This window comes from Protomyctophum bolini (genome assembly GCF_963924005.1).
Source record: "Protomyctophum bolini genome assembly, chromosome: 8".
NCBI classification, from domain to species: domain Eukaryota; kingdom Metazoa; phylum Chordata; class Actinopteri; order Myctophiformes; family Myctophidae; genus Protomyctophum; species Protomyctophum bolini.
This window is the reverse complement of record NC_137869.1, coordinates 19,170,471-19,192,765: the sequence shown is the minus strand read 5'-3', so window position 1 is coordinate 19,192,765 and position 22,295 is coordinate 19,170,471. Positions and strand designations below refer to the sequence as shown.

Sequence of the window (22,295 nt, the reverse complement as noted above, 5' to 3'; positions counted from 1 at the left end):
TAGCCTATACTTTCCCACCAGTGATGGCGTGAACCCCAATAAGACTGAGGAGAATCATACTCAGTCATACTAGTATAAAGTATTCATGCAGTGTCCAGCAGGCTTAATAGAACATGATCCAATTTAAGTTTGTGCACTGATTAATAAATCTGGATGGGATATTATAACCTGATGATGGGAAGCATATGGAAGCTTTTATTACTGGACAGATTTGGATTTGGAAATAGTCTGGACACTATCAAAATGTATCTCAATTAGGCCTATGTTATCCATTTTTATAAAAAAAAATAGACACAATACTGTCTGTGACCTTTTACAAAGCACAAAGATTTTATGATCAATCATCATCATCTCATCATGCTTGGCACATTTCATTAGCCAATACACAAGTCTAAATTTGATAATGTATTAAGCCAAGCAGGCTAATTAGAATGCATCAATCCATGGTCCAATTAGGAGCAGGGTTGAATAATTGGGGGTGGACCGTGGATGGATGGGTCAGTGGGCTATACTCTGATGCTGTGATAGACATCAGCTGCTGCAGGACGCTGATGCTCAGCTGGATGGACGGAGCCCAGCTCGGAGCTTCTACGAGCAGCGCGAGCCTGTGCGTCATGACGACAAGCCGCCAGGGCTAAGCACTGTGTGGGGATTGGAGCAGCCGTTCTTCTGGTTATGTAATGCATCGAAAAGACGCAGATATCGCACGCACCGCACGCAGCCAGAGCAGCAGCAGCAGCAGCAGCTGGTGAAAAACCCCCACAACGAATGGATCCATCATATGACTCACAGAGACAGAGGACGGGATTATCAACATTACTGAACACGCATAGACGTCCGCGTTCGGCAGGGGTCAAACAAAACGATGCAGTGCTGTAATGTGTTGGGGTGCAGCAGCAGGGCCACCGGGGGCCTATCCTCGTACTGACACCGTCTGGAAGCCTGCAGGGTGTCTGACAGCTATTCTTCCGATCCGGGGCGCGTCACTGTCTCTCTCCGCTCACTGTCTGGCGGCATAGTAGCCTACAACCCAGTGCGGGTTTGCTTTAGAAAAGGAATCTCAGTAGAGTTATTATTTTGTATGCTGTTCGTTGTTGTGCTTGGTTTCGTTTGATCAAACAGCCCGATCAGCTGTATAAACAATGGCGGGGCCGGAACAGTCCCAGCAGCAGAAGCAGGTGGAGGAGAAGGCAGAGCACATAGATGATGCTGAACTGGCCCTGCAAGGTATCAACATGCTGCTCAACAACGGATTTAAAGAAAGCGACGAGTTGTTCAGAAGATACAGGTAGGCTACGTGCAATTGTCTTTCCTCTTTCATTATCAGAAGCCCTGGCTATGACATTGATTGCTATATAACATAATGGTGAATAACAATGTATAAAAATAAATAGGCTAAATAAAAGATGATGATGACTTCTCTATAGTTTTCCACTGTCACACATAGGCCTACTATACTACACAATACTGTAGCCTATAGCCTATAATAAAACATAGAAAAGTATGCACGATAACTGCACAAATCTGTTCCAAGACTATTATGTCCGGATAGGGGCTATATAGTCCATTACAGCTATACTTCCTTCCTGCATTGTTATCCTGACCTACAGTATAGATGTACTGTAGTATATTCCTGGCAATCCTCCATGCAGGCTTTGACAGAGAACAGCACAAATATCAGTTTACAGCACAGAGGTGAGAGTTTGATCTGTGAGGACATTGGCCCCATCCATCCATCCATCCATACACCGTGGTCACGTGTGTCTGTGACACATGGGGTCCGATGCAATATGTCCGCTTGGCAAGCTGGTGTTATTGCACAACAGGACCCCTGATAGGGCTGGCCTGCATGGGCAAGATGACTTCATTGCAATATCACAATATATTTCTGCCTCGGTTACGAGTAATGGAAAATGAAAAAGAATGAATAGTGAAATCAGCATAAAGCTCATAACGTGTAAGGCTTTCTGTATCTTTTAGCTGATGAGGACCCCCTGAACCCCCCAATAAAGGACGCATGCATGGGGCTCCCCGAAGCCTTACGTTAAGAAGCAGTGTTCTATTTTGGACAATGTACGCTGCTTTCGTGCTTTGATCTTGTGTGAAGCCGTGGCTAACCTGCAGCCCTGTCAACTCTACAGATCAAGGTCATATTGTACTGTACTCAACACAACCATTTCTCATAACAGTTGGAGCGTCTGCCTGGGAATATAATGGGAATAGAAATACTTGAACCTCCCAGGCATCAAGGTCTACTTGTGCCTTTGGGAGAAATTGCCACTTCAGAGAGAGCTAATTTTAGCTCTGCTGTTAATCAAGCCATGCGGTCCTTCTTCTCAACTCTGAGTCTGACCACTGTACAGATGGTACACAGTGCCTCTGTCAAGTAGCAATGTGCTCTCTGCTTTGTGGCGACGTCACGTCACAGCTCCGTTTGTGTGCAGTCAACCCGCGCAAAGTTTGCCTACACTGTAGGCTACATAGGGCTGGAAAATGTATCAAAACTCATATTTTGAACCAAATAAGAGAAGCATGTTTTTTTTGTCTATTCTAAATGAATGAATGACATGATAAAAAGTGAATAGATCTTTTTTTATAATCGGTTAATCAATCAGTCTGATTAACCACTTTTATTGTGTATTATACTTGTTTGTACAATGATGGTGTACAAAAAATAGCGTAAAAAGCTTTTTTCATTATTTTTTTTCATTAATCGTAATCAGGAGTCAGGACAAAATAATATAATCATGATATTAATTTGAAGCTCTTCTTGTGCGTATAAGGTGAACTTTCAACGAATCATAACATTATTCTCCTAATGTTCTCTGTTTAGGACTCACAGTCCACTGATGAGCTTCGGGGCCAGTTTTGTGAGTTTCCTGGTGAGTTTCCTATAACACTTACAGCAGCTTAACCACTAGTACACATTGCTGCCAGGGAAAAATATTTGATTTCGTCATGAATGAGACCATAAAAAATCAACCATTTGTCTGCACTGAATATTTTACTGTATCTCAAACACATACCTAAACTAACCTTTCTTCCAAACAAGCATACTGTAATGGACACAGTATACTGTAGTCCATTAAGAAGCAACCACGTCTTATTGATTGGTGCCGAAGTCTAATTTAGTTTTCTTTACAATCTCTTTCAATACTTGTTTTACATCAGAATCAGGGGCAGATCTATGGGTGGGCCAGGCCCAGCTTGCTCCAGAGCCACAATTCATGAAAACTTCTCTCCGCCTGGATTGCACCAGGCGCAGTATCGTCACCTTCAGGTCACATAATGGCAGCCTCAGCTGATCGCAGCCACTCTAGAGCAGTGGTTCCCAACCTTTTAAAAACGTCGAAAGCATTCGTGGCCCACCCAGCCATTTGGCTGCCATGTTGGGCCACATGCATTTTCAAAGCATGTTTATTTTAAGGATAAATCATTCGATTGTGTTCCGGCTTGGATCAATGGAACCAACATTGTATACTTATTGATTGGTATTAATTAATAATAATGTTGTGCTGTATCCACCACTGATCAAAACAACTCTAACCCTGTCTATTTAGTTGAGTGGTGAATTTTAGTTTTCAATATTTTCCAATTTGTTTATAATCCATGGGTTTTTGAGTTTGAGATTTAAATTGTTTTATTTATTTATTTTATTTTGTCATTGGGTTTTCTGATCTGCCATTCATGATGCAAGAATATATAAATATCCTGAATGTTAATTTAACTTTTGTGGTTATTTGGTTGGAGCTTTTACAAAAATGACAATCCCTGAATCCCGTTGTTGTGTTGGGGGAGGTAGTCATCCACAACATGTTGACGGAGCAGCAGGCCCTCATGTCAGGGTACTGGTGTGTTATGAAGTGAGAGTTGACGTCATCCTCTGGCCCTACTGTAGAGGCAGGTTTGCCTCAGAGGGTGTTGGGGGGGTGGGGGAGTATGATCATGATGGCGGGCGTCATACACTACATGCGTGATTAGAGCGAAACGATCCAGATGTGTCTAGAGGGCCAGGGTTTCACAGGCACTGTTCATGCAAACACAAACACAAAGCTCATGGTTTAGCAAGTTTGAAATTTACCCCAAGTGCTAAATAACCATTGAACCATTGTGACTGTTTTTAAACAGTGCTGTACAAATATAGTTAATTGAAAGCAATTTAAACCAAGGACCAAAGAAAATGTGGGAACAATATGAGTATGACCTTATGAGGACCTTCTGCCGTGGTTCTCAACCTGTGGGCCGCAAGGGTATTGCAAGATTTCAATCATAACATTACTATTAAAAGGGGATTCCAATAAATAAGTATACTACGTTAGTTCCATTGATGCAAGGTGGAACACCATCGATTATTGATCGTTAAAATAAATAACCTATGCTCTGAAAATGTATGCGGACCACCCATCCTATACCACTTTTATTCATGAAAAAAGTCCCAGATTGTAGCTTTGACACAGACACAAGTATCACAGATGTCACTGGATTCCACCATTCATTCTTACTGAGAATGGACCATTTGTCCTGGCCTTGATCGTTGTTACATAATGATGCGTCTCTTCTGTCACAGAACAGTGCATTCGTAATGCCTAATCTATGCTCTGTCGTATGAAAGCGTCATGCGCCAAATATTGTCAGTTTACAAGCTCACAGCGTGCCGTGGATGCAACGTGCTTTGAGCTTGTAAATCACTCGGCTATCTTCAGTGCAACACCGTCATACCACAAAGTAAAAATCAAGCTTAAGCCTGGTGTGTGAAACATGAGTCAACATGATATTATAATAACAATGCACTATTACATCATACTGATGCCGCATCAGTACAATGGTATTTTTCTTTCATAGCAAACAACTACATTTTATGTCCAGTTTGTGGTTACGTCTACACAGTTTAGATCAGTGGTTCTCTAACGTTTTGTGTCTAAGGCACACCGAAGGTCAAGTCAAAATCTCAAGGTACACCTGTTTTCATATAATATATAAAAATAGCCTTTATAACACGTTACCGCTACAATTACTAATCCCAAATGACCCCTTAACCAAACAAGAAATATGCCTCTCTATTGGGAAATTAGTACTGATATATTACATTTAAAAAATAAATCATAATAAATAATCTAGTTCTATACTGTGTGGTTGTCACAAAGTTCCAAAGCACATTTCAGAACCATTGGTTTTTCTTTGTTGAGACTCTTTGTTGTACCATTTTTTATAGTATAGTATTTTATAGTATATCTATTTGCCAATACTTTTACTTCTACTCCACTACATTTTAAAGACAAATATTATACTTTTACTCTACCACAGATATTACTCTTAAGTTGATTTTAATTATTATTACAAAACATCGTCATCTCTATGTACTTGAAAATAGCCAATCTGCCATTTTCAAAATCTTTTCATTCTGCATAATGAGTACTTTTACTTTTGGTTTATTTTAATGTCAACACGTTTGTACTTTTACTCTGGTACATTTTGAATACCGGACTTTTACTTGTAACAGATTATTATTTCTACATTGATATTTCTACTTCTTCCATCACTGCTCAGAATGCCATGATGACGTTCGAGGAGGAGAAGATGCAGATGGCGTGCGATGACCTGAGGACCACCGAGAAGCTGTGTGAGAACGACAGCACCGGCGTCATCGAGACAATCAGAAACAAGATCAAGAAGAGCGTAAGTGCAAAAACCAACAGAAGTGAAGCCAGAAAATGTTTACATTATACATCATGACACGGGATAGATGCTCAGCTGTGTGTGTCCCTCCTGGGTGTACGTGTACTCATGTCATTGGTCACACAACTTAGTTAAAAAGGAAAAAAGAAAACAAAAGAAAACAATCAAAACTTTTAATCCAGATCCGGACATATTTTACTTGAATATCCTTTAACCACTTTCAACCTGGCATCTCTTTGTTTGGGATCTTTTCAAACTTTTGTGTACAATTTCTCAAACATTTTCAAAATGAGCAGATCTACAAGCTCTGTGGTCCATGATTGTGAGGCGGTTATTTTAGCACGATTTTTGCACGAGACCATTGTGCAACGTTGTACGTTATTAATTAGGGCTTATACTTAATGTGTCTTCCTCCATTCTATTACTGGTGGATAGAGTCCATAGCCTCACCGCTGACTGTCAGTCCATCATTCACAGCTGTAACACAATTCAGATAACATTGTTTACGGCTCTCATCCTCCTGACCTAACGATGCTGACAGCAGTGACATCATGCCAAACCAACCCTAAAATTGAATTAAGAGACCCTTGGAAATGTAATCAAGAGATAGGATGAGACGTGCGTAGACTAGTTACTGGTACAGACGTGCGTGTGTGTGTGTGTGTGTGTGTGTGTGTGTGTGTGTCTTGGGACTAACATGTTATTAAGTAACATTTATGTAAATGGCTCATTACTCTTTTCGTGAAAAAATAGCAGATAATTTAAGAGGATTAAAAAGTTTATGATCCTACGTAGTAGCTTGAGTTTGTAGATTCACTATTAGTGTTGTGGTTTGTCTGTGTCACACTGTAGATGGACTCTCAGAGATCAGGTGTGGTGGTGGTGGACCGCCTCCAGAGACAGATCATCGTCGCTGACTGTCAGGTCTATCTGGCAGTGCTCTCCTTTGTCAAGCAGGAGCTCTCAGGTACAGTAAACCTGATGCGACCGCAAATATCTGGATGCTGAATCTTTAGTTTTGATTTACATTAGAAGATTTGTAAAAGGCAATCAGGCTTATTGCCTGATTGCCTTTTGGAAAAGGATGTCGCGGATGCTATCCATCTGGCAGCGGTACCGCTTGCCAGATGGTAGAAGCCAAAACACACCATGGTTGGGGTGGCTGGGGTCTAGGATAATCCTACAGGCTTTATTGACACATGATCCATTGTACACATCCTGGATGGAGGGATGGTCACATCCACTGCAGTATTTTTTTTCAGCAGATTTTGGTTTAGTCTTAGTCTTTAAAAAAAAAACGTTTTCTTTAGTTTTTGGCTTTTCTGCCTTTATTGATAGATATACAAGTGAAGATTGACTTGACATGCTGCAAAGGTTGTCATGAATGGGACTAGAACATGCGGCGAGCTGTCAGGCCAGAGCCTATATGTGGCATGTGACTGGACCACTAGGCCAGCGGGCGCCCTAGTCTTAGTCTTTTGAATAACACCATTTAGTCTTAGTCCTATTTAGTCTTTTTTTTAAATTGTTTAGTCTTAAGGTGCGTTCAGACTTGAGTATGTATATTCGCCTCGGTTCGTCCCGTTTGTGTTGTGCCAGGTCGCGCCGCTCCCGTTCGCGCAACTATTGTCTTTGCATTGACTCTGTATGTACAGGTACATCCAACAATCCAAGTCTGAACGCAGCTTTAGTCTAGTCTTAGACGACTAAATATCAAAAACCTTAGTCAACAAAATGAACACTGATCCACTGATACTCTGGGCTGTCTGTGACACCCTCTGCAGGACTTTGCTTTTGAGGGCAGTGATTGTTAGTAATTTATTTTACGCTGTGAGATTTATTTTATCTCCCAGTCCCAGTAACAGTGCTTTTTTTCATCGACAGCATACATCAAAGGAGGCTGGATCCTCCGTAAGGCCTGGAAGATGTACAACAAGTGCCACAGTGACATCAGCCAGCTCCAGGAGACCTGTCAGAGGAGATCCTCCGTCGACCAGCAGGAGGCGCTCTCGCCGGACAACGCCAACTACAACGCTCACGCTCCGGTGGAGAACGGAGTCACGTTGGAGGCCCTGGACCGACTCAAAGGTTCCGTCAGCTTCGGCTATGGCCTCTTCCACCTGTGCATCTCTATGGTGCCTCCGCACCTGCTCAAGATTATCAATCTGCTGGGCTTCCCCGGGGATCGTCACCAGGGCCTGTCTTCTCTCATGTACGCCAGCGAGAGCAAGGACATGAAGGCACCCTTAGCCACGTGAGTAGACGGACCAACACAAGCAAATGGAAGTATGAGGAAATTAGCGAGAAGTTTGACTGAACTGTGCGACAGAGAGGGGAGTGATAGATACTGAAGCTTATACCTACATTTTTGAGGGATCAAAATAGATGTACAGTAATAATGTTACAAGGTGATATAGCTAGATACTAGTATACAGTAGCAATACTTGCAACATCTTATGTAGTTCTCGCAGATTCTGCTTGTAGCAAAGCATCGTTGATGTTTTATTTCAGGTAATATAGCAAAATAACACTTAAACTGCTTGTTTAAGCCTGTGATGCATTGTTGTGAGCTTGTAGATCTGCTATTTTGGGTGCTTCAAACCGCCGTGCAACTAAGTATAAATAAGGTTTTACCTGTCCAGAAGAATTAGAGCAAACTGACTGGCTGTCAATTTTGTCTGATAGCAGACAGTGATATGAAATGTATATTTCATGAAAAAAGGCCCTGAAAACCTATGTACATAAAATGTGTGGCCCATAAACGGTGCTTAATTTGTAAATTATTAGGTGCCCGGAGCCTATGAATCTGACTAAAACTCTCTCCCTCCCTCTCTCATCAATTTTGTGGGTGCCTTCATTTTTTCAGACAGTGACACACTCACAGACAGACACGCAACGCGTAGATGGAATCATAGCATGTTCCCAGGCAACACGGTTTCTCGACCGTATTAATGCTACTCACTCTCACTTTTGTCGGGCACACATTTCTGTTCATGTGAGTAACATTACTGTGTATTTACTGGCATTAAACTTCGAAAGGAGGGAGAGAACACATGTTTACATGATCGCTCATCATGGTGTTTTTTTTCGCCCCCTTTTTGTTTCTCTCTCTCTCTCTCTCTCTCTCTCTCCACATGTCCTCTCATCAAGTTGTAAACATTGACAACTACTTTGATATGAGGGGGAGGCGGGGCCGTTGCCTTATTTGCAGAGTCCAGTCCTAAAAAAACGCAATGAGCGTGAGCGTAGAATTCAGATCACCCGGCTCACATTAACAGTGAATAATAAAGTATTTAAATGGTGGCGATTTACGAACGCAACTAGGTTTCATTGTACATAACAAGCTCACAACATGTCCCATGTGGATCGGCTATTTTTTTCCTTTTTTGAAATGGAGCAGGATCTTGGCACCAAGGAGGTCGAGAAGATATCCCAAAGTAGTCCTGACAGACCTGGTCCTGGACTATGCAGATGGCATCAGCCTGCTCTCCGACAACGTGGAACAAGCTCAGGAACTCCTGAACAGAGTGGAGTTGGAGTGTGCCATGGTTGGCCTTAGGCTAAAGGTCAAGAAAACTGTTCACCGGAACATCCACCTCTCACAACAACAGGAAGCACTGTGCTAAAGGAAGTCAAAGACTTCAAGTACCTGGGCTCATGGGTCGACTCAACCGAGCAAGAAGGCATTTGCATGGAGGGCCCTGAATGGCATGACCAGTGTATGGAACTCCAATCTCCCCCGTCAAATCAAACTCAGCTTCTTCTACGCAAAGGTGGAGTCTATTCTCCTATACGGCAGTGAATGCTGGACCCTGAAGCCAACCCTGCAGAAGAAGTGCTACACCAGAATGCTGCGTACAGTACTTAACATCAGCAAGAGTGTACATGTTATTAACAACAAGACTCTGTATGAGGGAGGCCAAGGCTGAGCCAGAAAATAGCAGCCAGGAGAATGAGACTAGCAGGACACTGCCAAAGACATCAATAACTGCCAGCCAGCAAACTGGTGCTCTGGGAACCAACACACGGGCATCGATCACGAGGACGTCTCACACTAACATACGTGGATGTACTCAAGAATGATGCAGGAGCGCAAAGTACCAACGAACTGGCCAGATGTATGGAGAACCGGGATGACTGGAAGCGACGATATGGAGACAGAGAGAGAGAGAGAGAGTTTACTTTAAGTAGTTAAGCATGTATTAATTGTATTATGACTATTCTGGGCTAGAGAGAGAGAGAGAGAGAGAGAGTTTACTTTATGTAGTTAACCCATTGATGCCTGAGGCCGAATCTGGGAACGCCTTCTAGGGCCTGACCTAAGGTTGCTGAAAACCTTCAAATTCTGATGATTTTTTTTTTTAATCGTTATGTTGCTACATGTATAGCAATAGCTGATGAGACACAGAGAGCACGGCCGGCATCAAGGGTAGAACAACGTATACGTTGCACCAGGCGTCAATGGGTTAAGCATGTATTAATTGTATTATGACTATTCTGGGCTCATGAATGAATTTCAGTCATACAGTATAATAAGCATTTCCTCTGTGTTCTCTCAGGCTGGCTCTCCTGTGGTACCACACTGTAGTGCTGCCTTTCTTTGCTCTGGATGGGTCTGACACTCACACAGGCCTCTTAGAAGCCAAAGCCATTCTACAGAGAAAGTCAGTGGTGTACCCCAACTCATCCCTCTTCATGTTCTTCAGAGGACGGGTTCAAAGGCTAGAGGTATACACACCGGGTGGTTATGTTATGTACATAAAGTACATGTTAATCATCCAAATTATAAGATCAAACAAGGCTCGTCTCAAGCTATATCACATCCCTGATATTTCGTGACTCAACTATTCCCACCATTATGTAATTAATAATCATGACAGTTGATTTATCAGCCATGATTTGTTTGGTTATCTACTGTGTGCATGGAAGTAGTGGTCTAACAACATTTTTGTTTTTCTGCCCGTCTTCTTTATCCTCAGTGCCAAATTAACAGTGCTCTGGCTTCCTTCCACGATGCATTAGAACTTGCGTCCGACCAAAGAGAGATTCAGCATGTGTGTCTGTATGAGATAGGTACATGCATTCCCTTTCCCCAACGTTATTTTTATTGTGTTTTCAGTCTTTATGAAATACTGGAAAATCATTGCAATGGTCACATGCTGCGTGATGACGTGTAGAGATACACATCGATAAAAGCCAATAAAAATGAAGCTCACCCGTTTAATTCCCCATATCTGCGCATCCCTCCAACACTGTCCAGCACAGCTTCTACTGATTACAGAAATCCTCCGTTTTTATTCCCATTCAAGATACCATCCAGACAGTCTATTACTCGGTTTCAACTTAATCATCACGCTAAAATATTCCCTACACCTTTAAAATCATATCTCTGACGATCCAGTGAGAGGATGTGGGTGGATCAGCTTCCTCCCACCTCAAAGTTACTGCATGGTGTGCTAAAAGAGAGGCAACAGGAATTATGTCCCCCTACGGGTAACTGTATACTGTACCTGCAGGAAACAAGAGAACGCAGTTCAATGGTAATCGCCGGTACTATTGAGAGTGCTATAAAAATGCTTTCCCCAAATCATTCTAGTACAGGGCACAAAAACAGGACAAATTAGTGACCTGTAGTGATCTGTCACAAATAGGACTCGTTTCAGGAATAAATCTTAGTGGCTGACTGCATGCCTTCTTGTGATTAAACAATTTAATTTGTCTTTATTTTGTCCATGTCTTTGTTTCAGGTTGGTGTAGTATGATAGAGTTGAGCTTTGAAGATGGCTACAGGGCATTTGAGAGGCTGAAGAATGAGTCACGCTGGTCACAGTGCTACTATGCCTACCTGACTGGAGGTAACTTGACCATGTTTTTTAACCCATTAAGACCTGCAGGCCGATTCTACAAATGTCTTCTAAATCCTAATAGTTTTTTCAAGGACCTCCAACATTATATATATTTGGCCGTGGATCCCCAGCTCAAAATATTTTGTTCCCAGGATTTTTCGAAATAAGATTTTCAAAATGAGCAGATCTACAAGTTCAGTGTGGCACGAAGCTACTAGCTATGCTATTTTTGAATGCTACCTAAATAGGCAACAAAGTCTTATGCACACCTGATAGGCTCAGAGACGGGTGCGTAGGCAGTGCTCAAAGTGCCGTAATTTCCGGACTATAAGGCGCACCTGAATATAAGCCGCACCAGCCAAATTTAGGGAAAATCCCAAATATGTACGTATACAAGCCGCACCGGACTATAAGCCGCAGGTGGCCCCCTAGTAGCTGTTTTGTTAGCTCAGAGCCTTAGATGGCTCTGCGTTAGCTGTAAAAATCCATAGATAAGCCGCACCGTTGTATAAGCCGCAGGGTTCAAATCATGGGTAAAAAGGTGCGGCTTATAGTCCGGAAATTACGGTATTCAAAAAAAATGCACAAAGACCCGCACACCGTCTGTACTTGCAATATGAACACTTTAATTAAGCAGCGCTTTGGTCAAAGACCAGATGCCTGAAGATAATAATAAAAGTAATGCAGTTGTTTGCTTTCCGATTGTCAGTTAATTTACTTTATTTTATTTTATTACAACTGTATATCATTTGACATCATCTTTTGGTTTCAGTGTGCCAGGGTGCAGCAGGTGATTTGGACGGCGCAAGCGGTGTTTTCAAAGACGTACAGAAGCTGTTCAAGAGGAAGAACAACCAGATTGAGCAGTTTGCCCTGAAGAGGGTGAGCCGTGCTTTTAATCTACATGCTTTTTAGCTCAGTGTTCCTTGAGATGTAAATTAAATGAGATGCTGTATCTCAATTGGCTATCCTCTCAATAAATTCTGATCATATTCTGAGCAGAAAGCTTTATTGGCAGGTGTATAGAGTTATTAGAACAAGAAAACTGCCAGCGATTGAGTAATGAATGTCCTTTTCACACGCGTTTCAGCCTAATCGGTATTCCTCAGCGTTGACAACTCTGAGGATGACCGATTAGTCTGTCTGGGTGAGGCAAAAATAAATCTATGCGAAAAGGACATTCATTGACTGATGGCTGTTTTCTTGTTCTTATGATATTGTTTTCTCTCAGGTAAACACATTCAAACTTATTACAAAAATGCCAAACTTATTCCAGCATTTTTTCATTGTCTAGAAAGGATCTTTATACAGTACAGTCAGAACGTAGGTAGGCAGGTTTATGAACTGTCCATAGTCCACCAATTTAAAGTTGAATGGGCTTATAGGGGGGCGGGCATACTTGATGAAATGAATATCAAAATATTGAATCAAACTTAAAAACTGTCTGGGGTGTTCACACAAAGGTCTCAGTAGACCTGAAAATGAACCCAGAAATGATTTATAAGTGAAATAGCCCTTTAAGTCTGATTTATATTTCATATTGTACGAAGGTGTCCCATGACAAAAATAGCAGATCTACAAGCTGACAACATACAAGAAGACAGACAATAAATTAACCATTATTTTGAGATTTGTCACCACAATTGATCATTACAAAAACCCAAGTTAAAAGTATCTCGGTCTTTGACTTGCACCAGGCTGAGAGGCTGAGGAAGACAGTCCTGTCCAGAGAGCTGTGCATCCTGGGTATCATTGAAGTGCTGTACCTGTGGAAGGCTCTTCAGAACTGCTCCTCCTCTAAACTGCAGATGATGAATCAGGGTAAATGTCACCGTAAAAAAAAATCCAGTACTGCTGTGGTTCTCAAAGTATGGTCGTAGAAGGGGTTACAGGGGGTCCCCAGCTAAATTAGTTGATATATCATCACATCAGTTTAACTTTGCACACGCATTGACCACATTCCCACTAGGCAGAGGGAGAAATGCCACCCTTTTCACATTGGCCTGTTATAGCGCCACCAGCAGTTTTTGAACTCGGCTGTGATTTGCTGTTGTGTTGTTCTGAACAGTGTGCTTACTGTACTCTACTGTACTCTGGCTGTCTGTTCCAGTGTTACAGAGTTTAGACGAGGCATCATGCAGGGGTCTGAAACATCTCCTCCTCGGCCATATTCACAAATGTCTTGGAAACATAAAAGATGCTGTCCAGGTACGAGTTCACATTGGAGAAACTAATCAGCAACATATGATTTTAATATTATGTATATTGACTAATCAACTTTCACTTCCTCTCTCTTCCAGTCATTTCAGCTGGCGGCTAGAGACGATTACGGACGACAGATCAACTCCTATGTACAGCCGTATTCTGTTTATGAGCTGGGATGTGTGCTCCTTGCCCAACCTGAGGTAAGCCTCTTCCAAGTACTGTGTCATTTGGTATTTTCAGCAAAGGCCTTCCTCAATTTCTTTAAGCTTGCTCAATATTTTTTACAGCAAACTTCTTTAGCTGTTTGTACAGTATATGCATTTTGTTTTTCCACAATATTGTATTTTATTAAGAACATTTGAATTATATTTTAATAGTAAAAGTAATAGTCAATCAATGCATACCTGACTAATTCAGTGCTTCTCTTGTAATCCAGACTGTGGGGAAAGGGAGATCACTGCTTCTTCAAGCAAAGGTAAAATTTAAGTATAGCCAAAATGGGGCATTCATGTAGGAACAAAAAAATAATAGAAATATGAAATATGGAGATACACAGGGTTTCTGCCTGTCCAAAATCGTAACTTTTCAGGAAATGGGGAAAGATAACCTGTATTGAATCCACTAACAATGAATCCAATGTATTTATTATTTAATGACAAGCTCTTGTTAATACTTTCCATTGGTTCAATATTTATAAAACCACAGACATTTTTTTTTGTTGATGAAACTGAAAGAGGTTTAGTACCTCTTAAACTTTGTCTGGAGTCTATAATACTGTAAGTGTTTTATTCTTTGGCTCTTAGGACGATTTCACCGGCTACGACTTTGAGAACAGGCTCCATGTGCGCATCCATTCAGCACTGGCCTCGTTGAAGGAAGTGGTGCCACAGTGACACCAGGAAAGGAAGCTGCCATATGACCCAAACTACAGTATGCTTTTAATGGACGGCTTTCCATTTTAAAGTGATTTTCACATCCAAATGTCATAGTTAACAGTTTTACATAATGGTAACAGTTCTTCTCATTGACTCGTGCGTTTTGGAGGATTTTAGTTATACCCCCGTTCCCTTCTGTAAATTATTCAGTACAGAAGAATATAAGCCTTGAAATGAAATCATCTCACAAAATTGGTTTGAATAGTGGAAAACTGGTGGTTGTTTCACATAAAAAACAAAAGAAATTAACAAGCTGAACTGTAATCCTATTATTAACCCAATAATAATGAAATATAATTAATTGCCAGTCACGAGGTCATATTAAACAACAAGATAATACATGTTTTTAGCAATCCACATTGGAATCATTGAAGTGCACTGTCCCTACCCAGTACCCACTAGGGAAATATTTTAAATTTTTAATACCTGACTACTCAATATTACTTAAAGTATGTTACAGTATCCTACCGTCTGAAATGCTGTGTCTCAATTTCCAACTTTTTGTTTTAGTTAGGTTAATTGATCCAAGATGGAGGCTTCACAAATCGCAATTGGACACGGGCCACTCATATTTATGCCCCATGGGGAGTATATCAAAACAATTGCTCTTAATAAATTACCATGTAATTTTAGCACAATTGATTAAATTCCATTGGTTTGGGCAAATAGCAGTGCGTAAAGTTGATTATGCTTGTGGTATATTTTAACACACCAGAGACATGAATACATTGCTATGTAGTATTGCTCGCTTTCATGTAGTGTCTTGTAAAAAAGACCTATATGCCCTTCAACAGACTTCAATATAGCCAAATAGTTTTTGTTAATTTGAAAATGATGGGCATTGATCCATGCACTGCATGGTGTACCTTATACAATACTTTATGAAATGTATGTATTTATATACACGCATCCCCAGATTATTTAAAATTTACAGAGTTAAATTAACACTCCAGGCATAACTTTGAAAGTGTAAAACTAGATCAGCAAGGGTACATTTTAACTTTCACAGTACAATTACCACGCTGAATTTTACTGTGTACATTTGGTATCAATATACATTCTGTACTGTAACAGTTACTATGAAAAGGTGCTGCTTAATATCAGCATCACAAACACATAATACTAGTAACTTATTTTGATAGTATTTGTAGTGCAACCAGGATTTTCTATCCGGCCTTGCCAGTGACGAGTTCGTTAATTAATATCATGAAGCAATTTTCATTCGATTTTTCAGGCACCATCAATGTTAGTGATGACTACAGCTTTGTTTTCGGAGTGGAGAGGGGGACTAGTTCTCGAACCCGCGAGCCCCTTCATGGCCTGCATGCAAGTGGTCATGCTGATTGGAGAGGCTGTTTATTGATTAAATAATTCTACCAGAGGAATGGGTTAAGCCAACCTCTTGAACTCTGTTGGAAGTAGGTCTTTAGAATCTAGGTCTAATATAATAACCAAATGAACCCTAGCATCCTTATTGGAACGCTAGCGTCCCTATAGGCCAACATTCGCCGGAAAAAGCCGATCTACAAGCTTACAATGCGTTGCAACGTGGCACGTTGTGTGCTTGTAGATTGGCTGTTTTCTCTAATTGACATACAACATATAGTAGTAGGGTTTTAGTGGTTAACTTCACCTTCTGCCTTTTAGCAAGAAGTACTCTGAGGTATGGTCACCTAGCAATAATGAGCAATCAATGGGAGGGCATCTTAAGTTTCAGTGAAATTTGACAAAGAAAAAGACTATCACAGTATTCCCCCACCCCTGCCCCCGGCCAGGTTGAAACTTGTGTTTTGTTGGACCCAGCTACTGTGATTGTGATGGATGTAAATGTTGTAAATGTTGAGTTTGCTGATGGAGGAAGCGGTGGTCAGTTCAGTACAAGTGACGTGACGTTGAAATAATCAGTTGAATTGCCACTTGTTTACCAAAATACTGAGCCACTTTAGCCATTGAAATAACATGTTTTCACTTTGTTCATATTGCCTTTGGACCCTGTTGAGAGACACCTGATTTATACTTTGTCATATGACGGTTTGTGGCGGAATAGCAGATCCACAATTCCATGTGGCAGTGATGGCACACAGCATGTCATAAGACAGAGTATAAATTAAGCATATGGTTACTGTACATGTGGATGATGATGATGGCTTTCCAGTGTGCTAGAACTCTACAATAAACTGTTGTCGATTAATCCAGATTTCTCTTTTCTTTAAGCTTTTGGTTATTTCCTTTATTTGTTATTTTATACATAAACCACACACACTCTTGCTGTTAAAGGGAATTCAACTAATTTTCAACATTGAACTATATGTCTGTTGTTACTTGTTACCATTTCCACTTTAGAAATCGTCTTTACAAACACCTAGGTTTTTGTAGAAGATGTGCTCTACACTATACAGTCTACACTGAGAGTTAATTGTTGCTATGTTTGTAAAAACGATTATAGTTGGCCACATCAAGCTTGTCAGTGATGAGAGTGTCTTCGATTTGATGTTTGTTTGTAAACCTGGTTTTCAGTTTCTGACCGCAGTCCTATTTTGAGCAGCTTCCAGAGCTCCCGAGGATTGTTTTTGTTTTCCTTTATCATTGATAAAGTTTATTTTTGCAGATTTGGTCATGGCAGTTACATTGTTTCTTAGCTTGTTTCGTTGTTGGGTTTTTAGGATGCCCAGCTGAGCTTGGCCCACTTGGTCCCCTTTATTTTTTTGTTTCCTACATTTAGTTTGTAATGATTACTATTTCAAAACATTTTCAAAAAACATTCCCAAAAAAGCAAAACATTTCATTAATTATTAAAGGTCCACTACATATACAGTAATTGGTCCTCACTAATGCTCATTCAGAGTTCGGATGACATTTAAAAGAACGGTAGCCAAATTAGCCGATTTAGCTTTCTGATCATTTTGGGGTGAATTTGGGAGTTTTCAAAATAAATGTTTCCGCTGTATCTGGGGGCAGGGGAGGGACACAGACTGAAACAATACTGGCACTAAGTGAGTTACACCTGCCAAATATACACACCTTCCATTTGAATGTGCCTATCGCTCCATTCAAATACATGCAAACATTCATTCTCATACAACCTGCATGTCCTTTCAGGGTTCCCACACATTTTTGCCAAAGAATTTCCAGAATATATAACCAATTTCCAGGCCTGGATGGGTCAGGATCGTACTGAAGCATCAATCAGGTCTTGGTTACCCAGATTGCGATTGGTTTGGTTAAGGTGACAGTGAGCATACCTGCTTCAGCTGCCGACACTAGGTGCTCTATGGAAACCACCATGCAAGGCACCTGCACATCGGGAGAAATTAGCGGTTCGTAGCCTTGCATGCTCCAAGGACACTTTGACACTAACTCTGGGGGAGCCCGGGATTGAATTGGAAACCTTGCGGTTCACCATCTGACCACTCTACCCTTGATCCACTGCCATAGTCTGACGTCAGTACTATGACGGCAATAATCTCCATATGGTTCCATATGTGGGCATACTGTAGTGTTAGGTTAAGGTTAGTGCTGTTGATCAGCATCCAAAAGCACAACAAATGGCACAAAATTGACATGTTTGTCTCCATGTCTCGTTTATAGGGCCACATTGTCAAACTATACGCACAGTGGAGAGACTGTCTGCGAGAGAACGCTCAGAGAAACTGGGTTACAATGTAACCTTCCGGTCTTCATCTCTCCACATCTCCGGCTGCACCAGTAGAAAGGACTACAGGCACATATCCCAGTTCCTGTTTATGATCACACCCTGAGTTGACAAGTTGTGGATCCCTAGTACACTTATCGGGGTCTGATGTGATGTTAGACCACAGCACCACCAAAGACTGGTTATCTTTCACAATGAAGACGTGCACAAATTGCGAAAATAGATTATCGGCTATTTATTTTTAGGGGTGCTAGTCCCTCCTATGCACAGCTTTGTGTGTAGGTGTGTTTGTATAGCATGGGTTATGTGTGATGATAAGAGCGCTCACACTTCAAGTGTGATTTTTCTTTTTCTTTTTGTTTAGTTTTATTTAATTTACTTATAATGCCAAAATGCAGATCAATTTACCATATTATTATCAAGAGGATTGGGAAGGGGAGTGGTACTTATTGCTTAGAAAAAGAAAGGGGGGGGGGGGGGGGAATGATACAGGCATCCCTCTGAAATTATATTTATACGTTTCTTCAGCCGCGTGGAAATCTATAGGGAGGAGGGTGATCCTTGTCCAAATGGGGTCTGCAGCAGAACTTGACATTTTCTGACAGACTGTGCTGCATGTTTTCATTTTTCAAAAGATATATAAACAAAGTTGCATTCAAGCAAAAATAACACAACACAACTACACAATTTTAGAAACAAACAACTCAACAACTTTTTTGTTCGTCAGGATTTGGATCCTTGTACAAATTGTACTATGCAGACAATTTGTTGTCCTTCCTGTACTCTGGTAAGTCTGCAAACCCCCGGTGGTCCCCCTGACTGCTTCTGTACCCTCCCCTATAGCCACTGCCTCCATGGGGAGGACCAAAGGACCTGCTGTTAGGGGCTCTTTCACTGCAACCTCCATGGCCTCTGTTCTGCCGTGAGGGGATGTTGAATGTCTCAGAGTTCATTCGTCTCTCCTCTGCCTGTTTCCATTTCCTCAATTTTTCATTCACTTTCCTGGTGTCATCATAGGAGGAGATTTGGTCGAAGAATGACTTGGACTTGTCGTAGTAACAGTTGGGGCCCAGTGGCTCTCCGTCTTTGTCCCCTTCACTATTCTGCATGGGCACGCTGGAGACGCTCTTATCCTCTCCATTCACCACTTTCTCTGGCTTGCTCCGAGACTCCCCGTCTTTCTCCCCCTTATTGAACCGGGCGTTTGCACTCTCAAAGTCAAAGTCTTTCTCAAACTTCACGCGTCCGCTACAGCGTCCCTGGCCACGGTGACTGCCTTCTCGATCACAGTGGTTGGCCAGGGCACCTACAGCTGCTGTGGAACATTTAGAGCGATCCCTGCCTTCACCACCTCGTGCCTGCTCAGACACAGGCTTGAATACTTTCCGTGCATCTGTGGCCCGCCTGAGCTCTGAGCCATCCTGAGCCTTCGGAACGCCAAAGCTGGTGGCAGTGGGGGCTTTAAGGCCATAAAAGGGCCCCATCAATGACACCGGAGCTGTGGGATTGGAAGATGGGGTGGCTTGCCTCAGAATGGGGTGCTTGCTTAGGGCATCAAAACCTGGGTTACTATGACCTTTAGTGCCCAGAGATTGTGAGTCAGAGGTGAGAGCATTGCCAATTATACTGCCCTGATACTGAGTTGCTGTTGTTCTTGTGTAGCTTCCAAAAGCCGATTGCCCAATTCCAAACTGTGGGGGAAACACAGGACGGCTGGCTTGGAGATCTGGGACCCTGTTGAAGAGGTCATAGGAACCATCTGAGTGGATTGAGGCAGTGGATGAGGGAGCTGAGCCCATGGAGGACTGGACGATGGCGGGGTCCTGGAGCAGAGAACAAGTTAGCTGAGGTGGCTCACACACAACAGTCAGATCCTTAATGTTGCTTCCTCTGAAGATGATGTACTCAAAGATCTCATCGCTGCTCGGGATGGGCCTATCAGTAGGGCGATCCTCTGTGCCAAACGAACGAACCTTAGCAAGTGCAATAGTGGCGTTCACGGTGTCTATGGTGTAGAGGATTCCCTCGTAGCGATTCTCGGCCTTGGAGATTAGGCTGATTTTGCTCCCCACATATGGCGTTGGACCGCTCATTGTGACTGCCTTGGGTTCTGGTTTATTGCAGATCGTATAGACCAAAATATGTTTTATTTTTGCTTTTACGGAAAAGGCCAAAACAGCTAACCACTTCACCGATACAGGATCAGATACATAACACACCTTTTATGTTGTCTCATTTGATGATGTCACCCTTCCAACGTGCTCTGATTGGACAGAGGTCATAATAACAGCATGATTATGTCATTCAATGTCAATGTTGTATTTGTGACTCAGTGTGATGTCACATTTGAGTTTGAAAATAATTTGAAAGAGTGACCTTCAAATACAGTTATTTGCCTCTCTGTTTTAATTACAATTAAAGCTTCAAAATGTTACATATTTCAAAGTCACATCTTATCATCATACATCATCATACATCACATTCCGGGGGGCACGGTGCCACAGTTGGTAGTGCTGTCGCCTCACAGCTAGAAGGTCCTGGGTTCGATTCCCGCTCGGGATGCTGTGGGTGCTGGCGGCGTGTTTCCTCCTCCGCGTCATCAGTGCCCATACCCGAAGGCGGGGTTGGCGAAAGGGCCTTTCTGTGTGGAGTTTGCATGTTCTCCCCGTGTCCCCTAGGGTAGGTACCCTCACAGAAAACATGCAGTAATCCTGGTCACTAAACTGCCTCCCCCTGGCCAGCCGGGGCGCCTGATGGAGGGGAAAGGAACTGGTTGGAATAACGTGATCCTTCCACGCGCTACGTCCAACCAGGGAAACTCCCCCCTGTCAGGTGTAAAGGAGCAACTTGGACACTCAGGCATGAAGGAAGCATGAGTTCAAGTCTGTTGCTCTCCCCTTGTCCCCCATATATGGGGACTAGGTTGGTGGAGGGTGTGTAGAGCCCAGGATCACATTATGACACAGGGGTGAAAAATGGGTTACAAAATCGTGGGATAAAAATATATTTAAAAAAAATACATCACATTCCGTGCTCAACCAATCAAATCATCACATTCCGTGCTACAAACACAAACACGGCTCATACACACAAACACACAAAGCTGTGCATAGGAGCGCTAGCGCCCCTCAAATATTCCTGCGTAATGTATTAATCTAACTGAAGTGTGTGGTTTGGCAGTATGGCACTGCGCAGCGCAAATTATTGTCTCAAACAGAATCAAATCTATGAATACAATTGACACAAGGAATTGAATTTTGTCTGTCTGTCTGTCTGTGTCCCCTTTATGGCCATATATGGAGATTTCTTTATCTGTCTGCGAGTACTATGAGGTTATATTGATGACATCAATATGTCTGTCTGTATCCCCTTATGCCCATACATAGAGATCTCTATGTGTACCCTTTATGCTCACACTAGTTGGTGTTCAACGTGGGAACCATGCAGCAAGTTGGAAATGAATGCCCCACCCAGTTTATTTATGAAGATATTTGGAGATTCTGTATCTGTCTGTGGTCCCATGTGCCCATGGAGTTCTCTGGTGAGTAGATGGCCAGTAGATGGCCATCCCCTGTTCATATGCCATTGTGGCATATGAACATACATTTTAACACCACACCACATGCAAATACAATTTCTAACACATTTTAATTGTCCACATAATGAAAACCTTCATTTTTGAGGGCCGCTAGCCCCTCCTATATTCAGCTATTAGTGTAGATTTACGTCCTACACAAACATTAAATTCCTGTTGACAATGAATGGAGAATTTGACGTCATAGTTGCCTGAGCAAATCGGCATAGTGTCTATTTTTGTCCCACACAAACATAAAATTCCCATTGACAATCAATGGAGAATTTTACGTCATAGTGTCTGAGCAAATAGGTGTCTATTCTACGTCATGATGATGTATGATGAGAGCGCCCCTCACTTCACACGGGTGTGATTTTTCCCCCTTAATAAGTGCAAATGAATGTGAC

At 42.0% G+C, this 22,295-nt stretch overlaps 2 protein-coding genes across 2 annotated transcripts; one reads left to right on the top strand and one right to left on the bottom strand.

Annotated features, from left to right (window-relative positions):
- The first annotated feature begins 722 nt into the window (after nt 1-722).
- Nucleotides 723-16,842, top strand: ttc39c (tetratricopeptide repeat domain 39C). The gene is made up of 14 exons (XM_080770070.1): nt 723-1,288; nt 2,834-2,882; nt 5,548-5,676; nt 6,529-6,643; nt 7,561-7,930; nt 10,236-10,404; nt 10,656-10,749; nt 11,424-11,531; nt 12,295-12,404; nt 13,220-13,343; nt 13,633-13,730; nt 13,823-13,927; nt 14,164-14,202; nt 14,531-16,842. Exons 1-14 carry the CDS (start codon nt 1,143-1,145, stop codon nt 14,618-14,620), a joined length of 1,746 nt encoding a protein of 581 aa, XP_080626196.1. The 5' UTR covers nt 723-1,142; the 3' UTR covers nt 14,621-16,842.
- Nucleotides 16,843-19,066: 2,224 nt separating this feature from the next.
- LOC308320136 (protein LSM14 homolog A-like) lies at nt 19,067-20,407 on the bottom strand (the record flags this gene model as incomplete). Its single annotated transcript, XM_080770455.1, has 1 exon — nt 19,067-20,407. The coding sequence occupies one exon, from the start codon at nt 20,405-20,407 to the stop codon at nt 19,067-19,069; it is 1,341 nt and encodes a 446-aa protein (XP_080626581.1).
- Between the last annotated feature and the right edge of the window lie 1,888 nt (nt 20,408-22,295).

Coding starts and splice junctions, on each gene's coding strand:
- ttc39c (XM_080770070.1), top strand. CDS start 1,143: ATGGCGGGGCCGGAACAGTCCCAGCAGCAGAAGCAGGTGGAGGAGAAG. Junction 12,405..13,219: donor AGCAGTTTGCCCTGAAGAGG/GTGAGCCGTGCT, acceptor GACTTGCACCAG/GCTGAGAGGCTGAGGAAGAC. Junction 13,928..14,163: donor TGCTCCTTGCCCAACCTGAG/GTAAGCCTCTTC, acceptor CTTGTAATCCAG/ACTGTGGGGAAAGGGAGATC.